The 13,774-nt window shown below is 49.7% G+C and overlaps 1 protein-coding gene across 1 annotated transcript in view; it reads left to right on the top strand.

Moving 5' to 3' along the window:
* The window catches only part of LOC133357747 (transforming growth factor-beta-induced protein ig-h3-like), a 289,818-nt gene that overhangs the window by 262,415 nt on the left and 13,629 nt on the right, over positions 1–13,774 (top strand). Inside the window, exons 23-27 of the mRNA XM_061575849.1 lie at positions 3,737–3,859; positions 5,603–5,725; positions 7,448–7,540; positions 8,134–8,256; positions 12,388–12,516. Of these exons, the coding sequence (XP_061431833.1) occupies positions 3,737–3,859; positions 5,603–5,725; positions 7,448–7,540; positions 8,134–8,256; positions 12,388–12,516 (591 nt within the window). The remainder of the gene's footprint in view (positions 1–3,736; positions 3,860–5,602; positions 5,726–7,447; positions 7,541–8,133; positions 8,257–12,387; positions 12,517–13,774) is intronic.

The raw sequence follows: 13,774 nt of genomic DNA, 5'->3' as shown, positions 1-13,774 counted from the left end.
TCTTTGTCAGGGCCGGGACTCTGTGTGGGCCAGTGGTGAGACCCTGGGACTCCCGGCCTGACGTCCTTGTAAGGGCCGTGTACGAGTGGGCCAGTGGTCGGGACCCGTACCTTGGCTGGGACGGGTCCGCATAGCCTCCCCTAGGTGGCTCGTAGCTGGAGGACCTGAGAGCTCTAGCTTGGAGGCTGTACCTCCCCGGGTGCTAAATAGAAAAGGGCTGTTGCCTGAGTGCTGTTAAGCGTTATTGAATATCGATTTAAAGCTTCTTTCGTGACTGCAGGGATTCATCTTCATGGTTCTTTCGGTAAAGTCACGTAGAAGGGAAATAATAAAATAATAAAAATAAAACATAAAATACAATTCTCACGACGTTTCGGCCACAACGCAAGCAGCGGTCCTCAGGTGAAGAACAGGTCTGTCGGAAAGACAGCGTCTGAATGAACACCGCCAAGCTTGGCAGCGTATATTTAAGCTGGGTTAGGGGACAAAGACATATTTCGTTGCTTCCTCTTCGTACCTTTCACGCGACGGTCAATGGTATAGTGTTTACTGTATTTTATTATGTTTTATTTTTATTCTTTTATTATTTCCCTTCTACGTGACTTTACCGAAAGAACCAAGAAGATGAACCAAGAAGACGTTATTGAATAAACGCGTTGCCCCTACAAGTGGTCTCCAACAACTCACTACATCTTGTTCAGAAGAGACCCATTCCGGCCACGTGCACACGATAAGCTCGAGAGAAAGTGGCCCCGCAAGCCGGACCCATCGCTTCCGACTCCCCCGTCCCTCGACGAGCCTCAACTCGAGACATGCGTTTCTCCTACCTGGCGTTCTTTCACCTGCCGTCTCTCGGCATCATTGTCCCCCACCGCCCACCACCACCTCCCCCTTGCAGGAATGTCAGCGCTCATCTGAGCGCGCCGCGCGCACGTGTAGCGGATGACCCACCCGCTGCATCAGCGTCTCGTGTTTACTCCACCCCCCTCTTCCTCCTGCTCCTCTTTGTCTTGTTGTGCCCACGCGTGCAGAGGTCAACCCCGCAGTGCCACGTCTTCAATGTCGCCGTGCGTCGACACTGATGGCCGCGCGTTGTTTTGGTTCTATTTCTGGCCTGCGCGCGCTAAATGTGATGTCCGCCGTCCCGTTTTTTTCCCCCCTGAGCCGTGGCTCTTCGCCGGCTGTGGCCGGAATTGCCCTCGGCGGTAAAATCACAGCGGGAAGGTCGCACTGCTGGATGCTCACACAGAGAGGCTCCTGACGATGCCGCCTCAGGGCCTTGCCTGACGCCGGCTGCGAAGGCCGCGACTTAAACAATGGCCGCCGTCGTTCCCTCCGCTCGATCGCCGTACCGGGTGCGGTACGCAGAGCCGGCCCAGCCACTAAGCGACCCTTGCAATTGCAAAGGGCGCCGTGGCCAGCAGAGAGCCCCCCTAGAGTCACTGCTAGCTAGTGGGTGAAAAAAATCATACATCAAAGGGGCCTCCAACCAAATTTTGCTTATGGCCCCCAAAGGTCTAGGGCCGGTTCTGACGGTGCGCATCTTGCGAAAGCCGTCGTCGCACGAACTCCGCTCACCGTCGCGGCGGCGGCGGCGGCTTTTGGGCCAGGCCGTCGAACGAAGACGGCGGCCGTCACGTCGCGCGGCGCTTTCAGATGCGCTGTTTCTGCGGCCATCGAACAAAACCGCGCGGGGGGGGGGGGGAGTTGCGGAGCACGGTGCGGAAGCAGCGAAGTCCACCACGTCTCGTCCATCGCGAGCCCTCACCGTTGCGTTTTCCTCTCACTCTTACAATTGACCTCCACTACTGTCCCTCGTAACCCACGGACCGCCTGTGCACCAGGCCAGGTAGTCAACATCTCCTAGCCACCGTGATGATGAGAGAGAGAGAGAGACACGCAAAGTTTCTGTCACCCCGCGTTAGTCTTCACGTCGTCCCCATTAATCACGTGGCCGGTGGCACGAATTCATCTAAAAAAAAACTTAATTGCGGCCATGCTGCTCAGTGTAACATTGGATTCTGACCCACAGCGGATTGACAGCTTGCGTCAATTTCCACACACCCCCCACAGTACCACGTTGTGGTTGATCTGTAGCCTGGTTGTTGTTGTTGTTCAGGCAGAGAAGGGGGGTTGATCCATGAGCCACCCACCGTTTCTGAGGCTACCCCCCACCCGCTCGTATCGACAGAAAATGCCTCGAGCTCGTAGCAGCAGCGCCCTCTGTTGGGAACAGCTCGTGTGTGTTGGTGTGGTGTGTATGTGAGTGTGTTGGTGATGGTGTGTGTTGGTGAGTGTGTGTTGAGTGTGTGTGTTGGTGTGTGTTGGTGTGTGTGTGTTAGTGTGTGTGTATGTTGGTGAGTGTGGTGAGTGTGGTGTTGGTGTGTGTGTTAGTGTGGTGTGTGTGTGTTGGTGAGTGTGTGTTGGTGATGGTGTGTGTGTGTTGGTGTGTGTTGGTGTGTGTGTGTTGGTGTGGTGTGTGTGTTGGCGAGTGTGTGGTGTGTATGAGTGATGGTTGTGTGTGTGTTGGTGTGGTGTGTGTTGGTTTGTGTTGGTGTGTGTTGGTGTGTGTGTGTTGGTGAGAGTGTGGTGTGTGTGTTGGTGAATGTGTGGTGTGTATGAGTGATGGTTGTGTGTGTGTTGGTCCGTGTGGGGTGTGCAGTGTGTGTGTGGTGTGTGCGGTGTGTGTGGTGTGTGTGTACGTACGTGCGATGCACATGTGCGTACGTACGCCACGCGTACGCACCTACACGCGTGCGTACGTACGTGGCTGTCTTCTGTCTACAGAGAAGCCCCGTCACACGTGGCCAGGAGAACAACAACAACAGCAACAACAACAACAACAGCAAAAGACCTGGAGCGTTAAAAGATGTCAAGTTCTTTCTAGATTTGAAGTTTTCGTGACTGCAAGGATCCATACTCTTTGGTTCTTTCGGTAAAGTCACGTTGATGAAAAGTAAAAATAATAATAAAAATAACAAAAATGAAAATAACTCAATTAAATCACGACGTTTCGCAGGCAACACAAGCGTCCGTCATCAGGTGGAACAATCAAATTACTACAGGAATTTTACTGCTGTGGCTGTTCCACCTGATGACGGAAGCTTGTGTTGCCTCCGAAACGTCGTGATTCAATTTAGTGATTTTAATTTTATTATTTTTATTATTATTATTATTATTTTCCCATCTACGTGACCAAAGAGTATAAATTTCGATTTAAAGCTTTCGTGACTGCAGGGATTCATCTTCTTGGTTCTTTCGGTAAAGTCACGTTGAAGGGAAATAATAAAATAATAAAAATAAAACATAATAAAATAATTCTCACGACGTTTCGGCCACAACGCAAGCAGCCGTCCTCAGGTGAAGAACAGGTCTGTCTCTGTCTCAGATGCTGTCTCCCCGACAGACCTGGTCTTCACCTGAGGACGGCTGCTTGCGTTGTGGCCGAAACGTCGTGAAAATTATTATATCATGTTTTATTTTTATTATTTTATCATTTCCATTCTACGTGACTTCACCGAAAGAACCAAGAAAATCAAAGAGAATGTAAAATTCTGACGTTTCGTTTTTTTTTTGGGGGGGGGGGGGGAGGCATTTGCATAACCGGCGTGCGTGCCGATCGAGACGTTCGCTCCCCATTTGACTCCGGGACATGCGCGGACGGTGATTCATCCCGGTACGGACGAGGGTTCGACTTTCACCCACCGTGACCCCGTCGCCTTTGACCCCGCGGCAGGCTGGGACGCGTTCACGCGCGTTGTGCGGCTCGGGAAAACGACGATGCGGCCCTCGGGCGATGCCGTTGTCATCGAAGGCGACGGGGACATCACCGACGACCTGCTGAAGCTCATCCTCAACGGTGGGGGTCGGCCCCCCCTTTCCCCTCGATTTCCCTATCCATCTCCTCCCCCCCCCCCCCAGATTTGTGTCAACCCCTTATCAGTAATATTCTTAGGTTTTTTCGGTAAAGTTACGTAGGTAAAACATTAAAAAAGTAAAATAAAATAAAAATAAAAATCACGACGTTTCGGAGGCAACACAAGCTTCCGTCTTCAGGTGGAACCGTCACAGCCACGACAGCTGTATCAAGATACTGTATCAAGATACAGCTGTCGTGGCTGTGACGGTTCCACCTGAAGACGGAAGCTTGTGTTGCCTCCGAAACGTCGTGATTTTTATTTTTATTTTATTTTACTTTTTTAATGTTTTACCTACGTAACTTTACCGAAAAAACCTAAGAATATTACTGATTTTTATTTTATTTTACTTTTTTAATGTTTTACCTACGTGACTTTACCAAAAAAACCTAAGAATATGAATCCTTGCAGTCACGAAAGCTTCAAATCCTTATCAGTAACTTATCACAGAGCAACTCAGAACTTAGTGGTCACCCCGTGCCCCTTGTGAGTCTCAACGTTTAACCTACAAAGTCCCATCACAAGGGCAGATACACAAACAAATAGACAATCAACACTAGTACACTCACCACTAGTACACTCACTAGTACACTCACCACTACTACACTCACCACTACACTCAACACTAGTATACTCACCACTACACTCACTACTACTACACTCACCACTAGTACACTCAGCACTAGTACACTCGCCACTAGTACACTCACCACTACACTCACCACTACTACACTCACCACTACACTCACCACTAGTACACTCACCACTACACTCACCACTAGTACACTCACCACTACACTCACCACTACACTCACCACTAGTACACTCACCATTACACTCACCACTACACTCACCACTACACTCACCACTAGTACACTCACCACTACACTCACCACTACACTCACCACTACACTCACCACTAGTACACTCACCGCTACAGACACGGAGACACACAAGCAGAGAGAGACACACACAGAGACACACAGAGAGAGACACACACAGAGACACACAGAGAGACACACAGAGAGAGACACACACACAGAGACACAGAGAGAGACACACAGAGACACACACAGAGACACACAGAGAGAGACAAACACCCAGAGACACACAGAGAGAGACACAGAGAGAGACACGCACACAGAGACACACAGAAAAAGACACACACCACACACAGAGACACACCAAGAGAGAGACACACCCAGAGACACACATAGAGACACACAGAGAGAGATAACACAGAGACACACAGAGAGACACACACAGAGACACACAGAGAGAGACTCACACAGAGCACACAATGTGCCAAAGAGGTATTATTCATAATAGAGGTTTCTGGGTCAGATCCCGTTATTTATAAATGCGTCGCAACCCTCCACCACCCGACACGGCCAATCGGCAAGAAATGTGTCACGTTAACAAAACGCCAATTAGTAACTTCTTGAGCCCACCGGTGTGTTTGAAGAGTAAAACCACGACATTGACAATTCGAATACGAAGTTTCGCTGGAAATGACACATCCGGCATCTTTCGGGTGATTTGACATTTTCACAAACTCGCCAAACCCACCGATTCTGGTTAAACTCACATTCGTGCTGCCATGCCCCCCCCCACGTGCCCCTCCCCTACCTCCCCTGCCCCCCCCCCCCCCATTCCCCTGCCCCCCCCCCCCCGATGACGTGTAGGCGGCTACACGACGGTGACGATCCTCCAGACGGTCGTCGGGCCCGACGGAAGCGTCGACACGCGGACCTTCGTTCTCGAAGGGGACGACATCGAGGATCAACTCCAGCGCATCATCATCGACGGTCAGTCACGTGGGCCCGCTCGCAAACACCCACCACGTGCACCAGCTGGGACGCACGCGGCTGAACGTGGCTGCGGTGCCACGGGTCAGCGGCACGCCAAGCCGCGTCGCGAGCCGCTACGGGATTGCTAATTGAAGGCGACGATGCTTGCGGCCGCCCTTAATTGTACGCTTTTGGAGGAGACATCGTACGCGAGGGTGCGATGCAGAGGTCGCAAACGGGTTTTGATTCCTTACCCGTACCCGTACCCGGCCGCACCAGGGTCGCAAATGGGTACCCGTACCCAGCCGGGTACGGGTACCTGTTCCCTGCCCGTACCCGTCCGCCTTTCCGAAATGAGTGACAAACAGTTACTCACCAGTGACTCACGGCCTACCCGTACCCGTACCCGGCCGGGTACAGGTAGGGTACGGGTACGGGTACCCGATTGCGACCTCTGGGATGCAGCCATGTTGCAGGCGCGGGTTGGTTGATTCTAGGAACTTGAATTGTGAGAAGAGACAAGACGTTGGGAAATGAGTGACAAACGGTGACTCACCAGTGACTCATGGTCTACCCGTACCCGGCCGCACCAGGGTCGCAAACGGCTACCCGTACCCGTCTGGGTACGGGTAGCCGGGTATCGGGTAGGGTACGGGTATCGGGTACCCGGTTGCAACCTCTGGTGCGATGGAAGAATCGCCGGGGTCTGGCGTGTGTGACGCGGCAAACGTGGGCTTGCGTGGTCACGATCGCAGTACCTCGCAAATCGTGGTGCGGTAATCACCACGATTTGCCGGTGAATTTGTTTCTGGAACAATGTTGAACTCGTTACCGGGGGAGTCTCTTTGCACCGACTCGTGTGGGAGGAGGCCACGGTGGCTAGGAGATGTTGACTACCTCGCCTGGTATGCAGGAGGTCGTGGGTTCGATCCCGAGCCTGACGATGCCTGCTGCTGTATATTTGGAGTTTGTGTGTCTCTCTCTCACAGTGGTGAGATGTTAACTACCTCGCCTGGTATGCAGGAGGTCGCGGGTTCGATCCAGAGCCTGATGACCACTATTTGTTTGGAGTTTGCATGTTCTCCCCGTGGTCGCGTGGATATTTTTTTAATTTATTTTACTAGGTAAGGCCCACTGAGCTACGTATCTCTATTTCAGAATCGGCCTGGCCACAAATGATAGCCCAACGAAGTTGGCTTATCGCGTGGACATTTATAGCAGCCAAATCCTCTAAGACGCGTGATGTTAATTCTAAATTTGGAGGGCAAAACCGTGAGGACCCTGAGAAAAATCCACGCGACCACGGGGAGAACGTGAAAACTCCAAATATACAGGTGGCAAGGTCGGGATAAAACCCACGACATCCTGTAAACCAGGCGAGGTAGTTAACATCTCACCACCATGGCACTCCGAACGAACCCGGTGACCCGAGTTCGATTCCCACTCACGGCCAACACCAGAGACGATTATCTGAATAGGTCATTGGGCCTCCCCTATGTTGACTCAGCCTCAAATGAGTACCTGCTGCTGGTACGATGTGAAAACATCGCCACAGGGAGACAAAGGCAGCCGGGAGTGGTACTGGCCACCCATCCCCCTCGTGTGCCGTGCCGGCCTGCATAGATAGGTGCTACTCGATAAAAGCACTTGCCCCAACAGTCTGTTGAGGCTATACGGTGGTGGGGGATCTTTGTCTTTGGTGTGACCACCCCCCTGTCCCCCCCCCCTCCCCCCACGTAGGCTGGAACGTGCTGACAGAGAAGAAAGCCTCTGGAACCTTCTCGCTGGACGGAGACAGAATCTCCGAGGAGCTGCTCCGACAGATCCGTGCCGGTGAGGGGGTGGGGGCGGTGGTGGGGGGGTTGATGCGACTGTCGCTGAAATTTCACCGTCGCCGCCACCGCCGCTCTCGTTCACCTCGTCGCTTCGTCGTCCCATCATCACGCGGAGGTTGAAATTGCGCGTGTGCCGCTTTGTGCGAGGTCGTCGAAGTGGCACTCGGCACTCGACGATTGTGACCCTTCGATTTAAAGCTTTCGTGACTGCAGGGATTCATCTTCTTGGTTCTTTCGGTAAAGTCACGTAGAAGCTGTCTTTCCGACAGACCTGTTCTTTACCTGAAGACGGCTGCTTGCGTTGTGGCCGAAACGTCGTGAGAATTATTTTATTATGTTTTATTTTTATTATTTTATTATTTCCATTCTACGTGACTTTACCGAAAGAACCAAGAAGATTGTGACCCTCTTGAGATTCTGTCGAAAGCTGTGAACTCGGTCCCACCGGGAGGAGGAGATTGCCGCTGCCCGTGCGAGCATGGCGATACTCCGGTCCCATTCGTCCCGTCGTCATCATCATCGTCATTCCTCTCGTTACTATCGCCGCCACGATTACCGGCTCTGCTAAGCGTCGGTCCGTGCCGTTTGCAGGCGCGTTCAGCAAGGTGACCCTGCGCAAGACCATTGTGGACGCTGACGGCAGCCGCAGCGTGAAGACGTTCACCCTGGAAGGGGACGATCTGGAGGGGCAGATCAGGCGGCTCATCAGCGAAGGTACGGCAGACCCACGATTCGTCAGCCCGGCCGGGTGGCGCCTGGTTTAATGCGGCCGGGATCAACCGTTCCGTTGCCGGTCCGCAGAGGAGAATGGCGTTTTAAGATCCGTCCGACGTCTGGGGCATTCCCGGAGCGGTGTTTGTCAGTGGCGGTTGTTTACAACAAGTCGAAGGCCTCACTTGGTGAATAAAAAAAAGAGTTCACAGTTTTTTGGGGTTTTTATAGCTTCTACGTCAGTGAGACGAGGCTCAAAAGAAAGGCGTCTCTGGTGCGGACCAATCAGTTTCAAGGGCAATGCATTTATTATCAGAGTGTGTGTTTTGTTTGCATTTTGACCGCAAGTATTGTGGTTAATGCAGACGTGATTCCTTGTAAAAAGGTTTCAGTTTTGTTGCCAAAAAAAAGGGGAAAAACCCTATTATTATTATTATATTTATAGCTTCATAAGAGTGACGCCGTTTTGAGAACACGGGCGCTGGCGGGAGGTGACCCGCCCACTCGCACGGAACCGATTTATGCGGTGTCGCTGTCGAGCCCGTCGAACGCCGGACTTTCAGAATCGGAATCAGGTGTATTCATGCCAGAGGAGGAATCCGATGAGCCGTGAAGCTCTTTCGTTGCAAGGGGGTCCAGTAGCAGGGGCACGGGGTCAGTCAGAAGGTCACGACGACAAAACGAGACAAAAGGCACGACAGCAGTTAAAAAAACTTGAGAAAAAAATAAAATAATAAAAATAAAACATAATAAAATAATTCTCACGACGTTTCGGCCACAACGCAAGCAGCCGTCCTCAGGTGGAGAACAGGTCTGTGACTTTACCGAAAGAACCAAGAAGATGAATCCCTGCAGTCATGAAAGCTTTAAATCGAAAAAAATATAAATACAGATAAAACTTAACTATCTGTTTTCATAGTACTAGTTTTTTCCATTTTATCTGGCACCAAAAACTGACACCTTTATACAAGGGATCATGTTTGCAATAACCACAACACAAACAATCAAAATGCAAACAAAAAGAGACAACTCTGATAATGATATGCACTGTCCTTGAAATTGATTGGTCCACACCCGAGACGGCTTTTCTTAGAGCCTAGTCTCACATGGTGTTGGACCAGATGACGCCAAAAGGCGCACAACTCAAAGACAGCGCACTATCAGAGTGTTGAGAGCTCGGGGTAAGCATTTACACTATGAGACCTCCTTTACCAGTGGCAAAATATAGTAATAGGATTTTACCCCTTTATCTGGCAACAAAACTGACACCTTTATACAAGGGATCATTCGTTTTTTACCTTACCAGGTTAAAGCCCACCGAGCTATTAGCTTATTTTTCAGAGGCGACCCAACCGCAAATGATAGCTCAACGGAGTGGCTCATGGACATCGCGTGGTCATTCATAGGAATCAAAATCGTCTGAAAAGTTATCCCAAGCGCACACATTCGGTTTTTAAAATCCTTTATATTAAGTTCACTTGCTTGCTTGCTTAGGACCGTGCAAATCTTTCGGTCGTTTTTTAACCCACTTCCCGTGATCCAATCGAGCTGACATTTTGCACACAGACTCGTTGTGCGTGACAATGCATTTTCGTGAAAAAAAATTCCAAAATTTTCCACTTGTTAGGAAAAAACTAAATTTCATATTTAATTTTAAATACCAATGTGATCAAAATGAAACTCTTACTCAAGAAAACCAGAAATGAATAATAAAATAAAACCGATGCCACGCATATAAAGGATTTATAGTGAAAAACTTTGTTTTTACGAGTTAATTTTTTTCGCTCGCGCGTTTGACGTTGTTTTGATTCGTCACGACATCGAGGACAAAACTCCGGTCTGTAGAGGGCGCGATTCCCACGGGTGGAAACGCAGCAGCGTCTCTGTCGTCATGGAGAATGAGGAAAATGACCGACACTGCAAATGTGGCTTCATCCATCAGCACGCGCGGAGCTTTATGAAGGTTTCTTTGAAGGGCGACTCGGCCGGGAGACCATCATCAGCAGCAAAAGCATTCCATCTTAACAAATACACAGATTTAAAATTATAAACCGAAACAAATTTTTTTTATTTGACCAGGTAAGGCCCACTGAGTTACTTAGCGCTATTTCAGAAGCGACCTGGCCAACACAAATGATAACCGGACGAAATGGCTTATCGCCGTCACGCAGAAATGTATAGCAGCCAAATACTCTAAAACGCACATTTCGAAATGTGGAGGCAAAAACCAGAGGACCCGGAGAAAATCCACGTGACCACAGGGAGAAGATGCAAGCTCCAGGCATCGTCAGGGTCGCGATCGAACCCACGTGATCTCCTAGTATACCAGGCGAGGTAGCTAACATCTCGCCACGCGCTTAATGAAAGCAATTACAATCGTACAATCACAGTCACGCTCGGAACTTTTGTGTGATCTTCGTCGAGGCAGTTCAAGTTGAGCACGGAGATGGCAGGACAGGATTACGAATCGGAGCGGTAGAGAGTCAAAGTGTCTCCCCTGATGATCGCAGTTGACGGGTCCCCTCTGCTGGAGCCAGCGGAGTCTCTCCGTAGCAAAGGGGGCCCCATCTCCTTGGTTCTTTCGGTAAAGTCACGTAGAAGGGAAATAATAAAATAATAAAAATAAAACATTATCAAATTATTCTCACGTTTCGGCCACAACGCAAGCAGCCGTCCTCAGGTGAAGTACAGGTCTGTCAGGAAGACAGCGTCAATCTAGATGACATTCAGACACTGTCTTTCCGACAGACCTGGTCTTCACCTGAGGACGGCTGCTTGCGTTGTGGCCGAAACGTCGTGAGAATTATTTTATTTTATTATTTCCCTTCTACGTGACTTTACCGAAAGAACCAAGAAGATGAATCCCTGCAGTCACGAAAGCTTTAAATCGAAATTTTATTATGTTTTATTTTCATTATTTTATTACTTCCCTTCTACGTGACTTTACCGAAAGAACCAAGAAAATTAATCCCTGCAGTCACGAAAGAAGCTTTAAATCGAAACAGATGTATTTGTACGAAATGATTCCGCGCGGGGGATCGTGCGATCCAAATGGCATTCTCCCCTGCTAGGATGCGTGGTTCTCCACTGTTTGGCGAAGAATAAAAAGAGATGTGCATGCGTGTGTGCGCGCACGCTCGCGCGCGCGTGTGTGTAATATACAGTACTGTTTTTTTTCGTGAAATTGGCCATAAAAATCTTTGGGACGTATTATTATTGTAGATCATTTTTACGGCACTCTTCCAATACCTGCCACACATCCCATAATTCTTCCCAACACCTTGGCATTGCAGTCATTGCAGATAATGTAGCTATATAATATATATCTTTGTGTGTGTGTGTTTGCGAGCTTGCGGGCCTGTATAGGATATATAAATCCGAGCGGGGAACAGTTGTGCTTTTTTTAAATTGTATAATCTATACGTTTTGAACATTTCGCTGTGCATGCTGTACATGGTGTGCTACATGCACATTGCGTACAAGGTTTGTGGCGTCATCGTTCTCCCAGTCCTGCTTTTTCTCTTTAAGTTTTGTCAATCTAGATGACGATTTAAAAGTGCCCTAGCTCCCATTGGCTTCCTGTCGGAAGGAAGAGCGTTCCAGACGGCCGGAGCGGGAAAAAGTGTTCATAGGCCATCAAGAGTTCATTGAAACACAAAGACAGGTTAAAAAATTAACCCGTAAAAACAAAGTTTTTCACTCTAAATCCTTTATATGCGTGGCGGCTAGAGTCCTCTCGTCCTCTGGCTTGAGATGGCTGCCATCTATGGGTCATATGATTGCATGGCAGCATTAAGCGATTGGTAATTAAATATAATATGTTTGTCCTAAAAAGTGTAAAATTTTGGAGAAAAAAATTTCACGAAAATTAATTGTCACGCACAACGAGTCTGTGTGGAAAATGTCAGCTCGATTGGATCACGGGAAGTGGGTTAAAAAACGACCGAAAGATGTGCACGGTCGTAAGCAAGCAAGCACGCGAACTTAATATAAAGGATTTAAAAAAGGCAAACGTTTAATCGGCGGGGTTTTGACGACAAACGTCGACGCGTCACCACGCCAGAGCCACCGACGTAGCTATATCCGGCGTGGGGGCGGTTTGGTCATCTCCTCTGTCGCCCGCTCTCTCCCCAGGGGGCATCTTGCACACGTCGGTGAGGAAGACGGTGACGAAACCCGACGGCACGACGAGCGTGGAGACGTTCAACGTGGACGGCAAAGACTTCGACGTCGAGGAGCAGATCCGGCGCATAACGGCCAGCGGTGAGAGGCCCTTGGGCACGCGCGTGGCAAGGCCGACACAGAGGCAAAGGTTTCCCGGATAGCCTCGACTGGCTGTCGGGGCAAGTGGCCGTGAGCGAGTAGCACCCTACGAAGGCCGGCACGGAACACGAGATGGTGTGCTAAGGGACTCATGCGGTCACCTGAGGACGGCTGCTTGCGTTGTGGCCGAAACGTCGTGAGAATTATTTTATTATGTTTTATTATTTTATTATTTTATTATTTCCCTTCTACGTGACTTTACCGAAAGAACCAAGAAGATGAACCCCTGCAGTCACGAAAGCTTTAAATCGAAATAGAATTCAACTCTTATAATTTTATTTTATTATGTTTGAGAATTGTATTTTATTATGTTTAATTTGTATTATTTTATTATTTCCATTCTACGTGACTTTACCGAAAGAACCAATAAGATGGTGGTGGTGGCCAACACCACGCCCGGCCGCCTTTCTCTCCGCAGTGGTGATAGTTTACATGCCAATCTAGATTTGAAGTTTTCGCGACTGCAGGGATCCATACTCTTTGGTTCTTTCGGTAAAGTCACGTAGAGTAGAAAATAAAATGAATCACGACGTTTCGGACGCTTGTGTTGCGCCCGAAACGTCGTGATTTAATTTATTTTATTTTATACCTACGCGACTTTACCGAAAGAACCAAGGAGTATAGTTTGCATACCGTACCAGGTACTCATTTGATGCTGAGCAGACTTGGGGGCGGTCCAGAACCGGATCAGATAATCGTTGCTGGTGTTGATGACAGTGAGCGACGAATAAACTCGGGTGGCCGGGTTCGTAACGCAGTCCAGCCAACACACACACACAGCTGTGCCGAGCACACACACACACAGCTGTGCCGAGCACACACACACAGCTGTGCCGAGCACACACACACACAGCTGTGCCGAGCACACACACACACAGCTGTGCCGAGCACACACACACACACAGCTGTGCCGAGCACACACACACACACAGCTGTGCCGAGCACACACACACACACAGCTGTGCAGAGCACACACACACACAGCTGTGCAAAGCACACACACACACACAGCTGTGCAGAGCACACACACACACACAGCTGTGCCGAGCACACACACACACAGCTGTGCCGAGCACACACACACACAGCTGTGCCGAGCACACACACACACACACAGCTGTGCAGAGCACACACACACACACAGCTGTGCAGAGCACACACACACACAGCTGTGCAGAGCACATACACACACACACAG

Source organism: Lethenteron reissneri, chromosome 59 (genome assembly GCF_015708825.2).
Source record: "Lethenteron reissneri isolate LAM-NWPU_2019-01 chromosome 59, ASM1570882v1, whole genome shotgun sequence".
Lineage (NCBI taxonomy): Eukaryota > Metazoa > Chordata > Hyperoartia > Petromyzontiformes > Petromyzontidae > Lethenteron > Lethenteron reissneri.
Note: the sequence above shows the minus strand (reverse complement) of the source record. Positions and strands in the feature narration are given on the sequence as shown.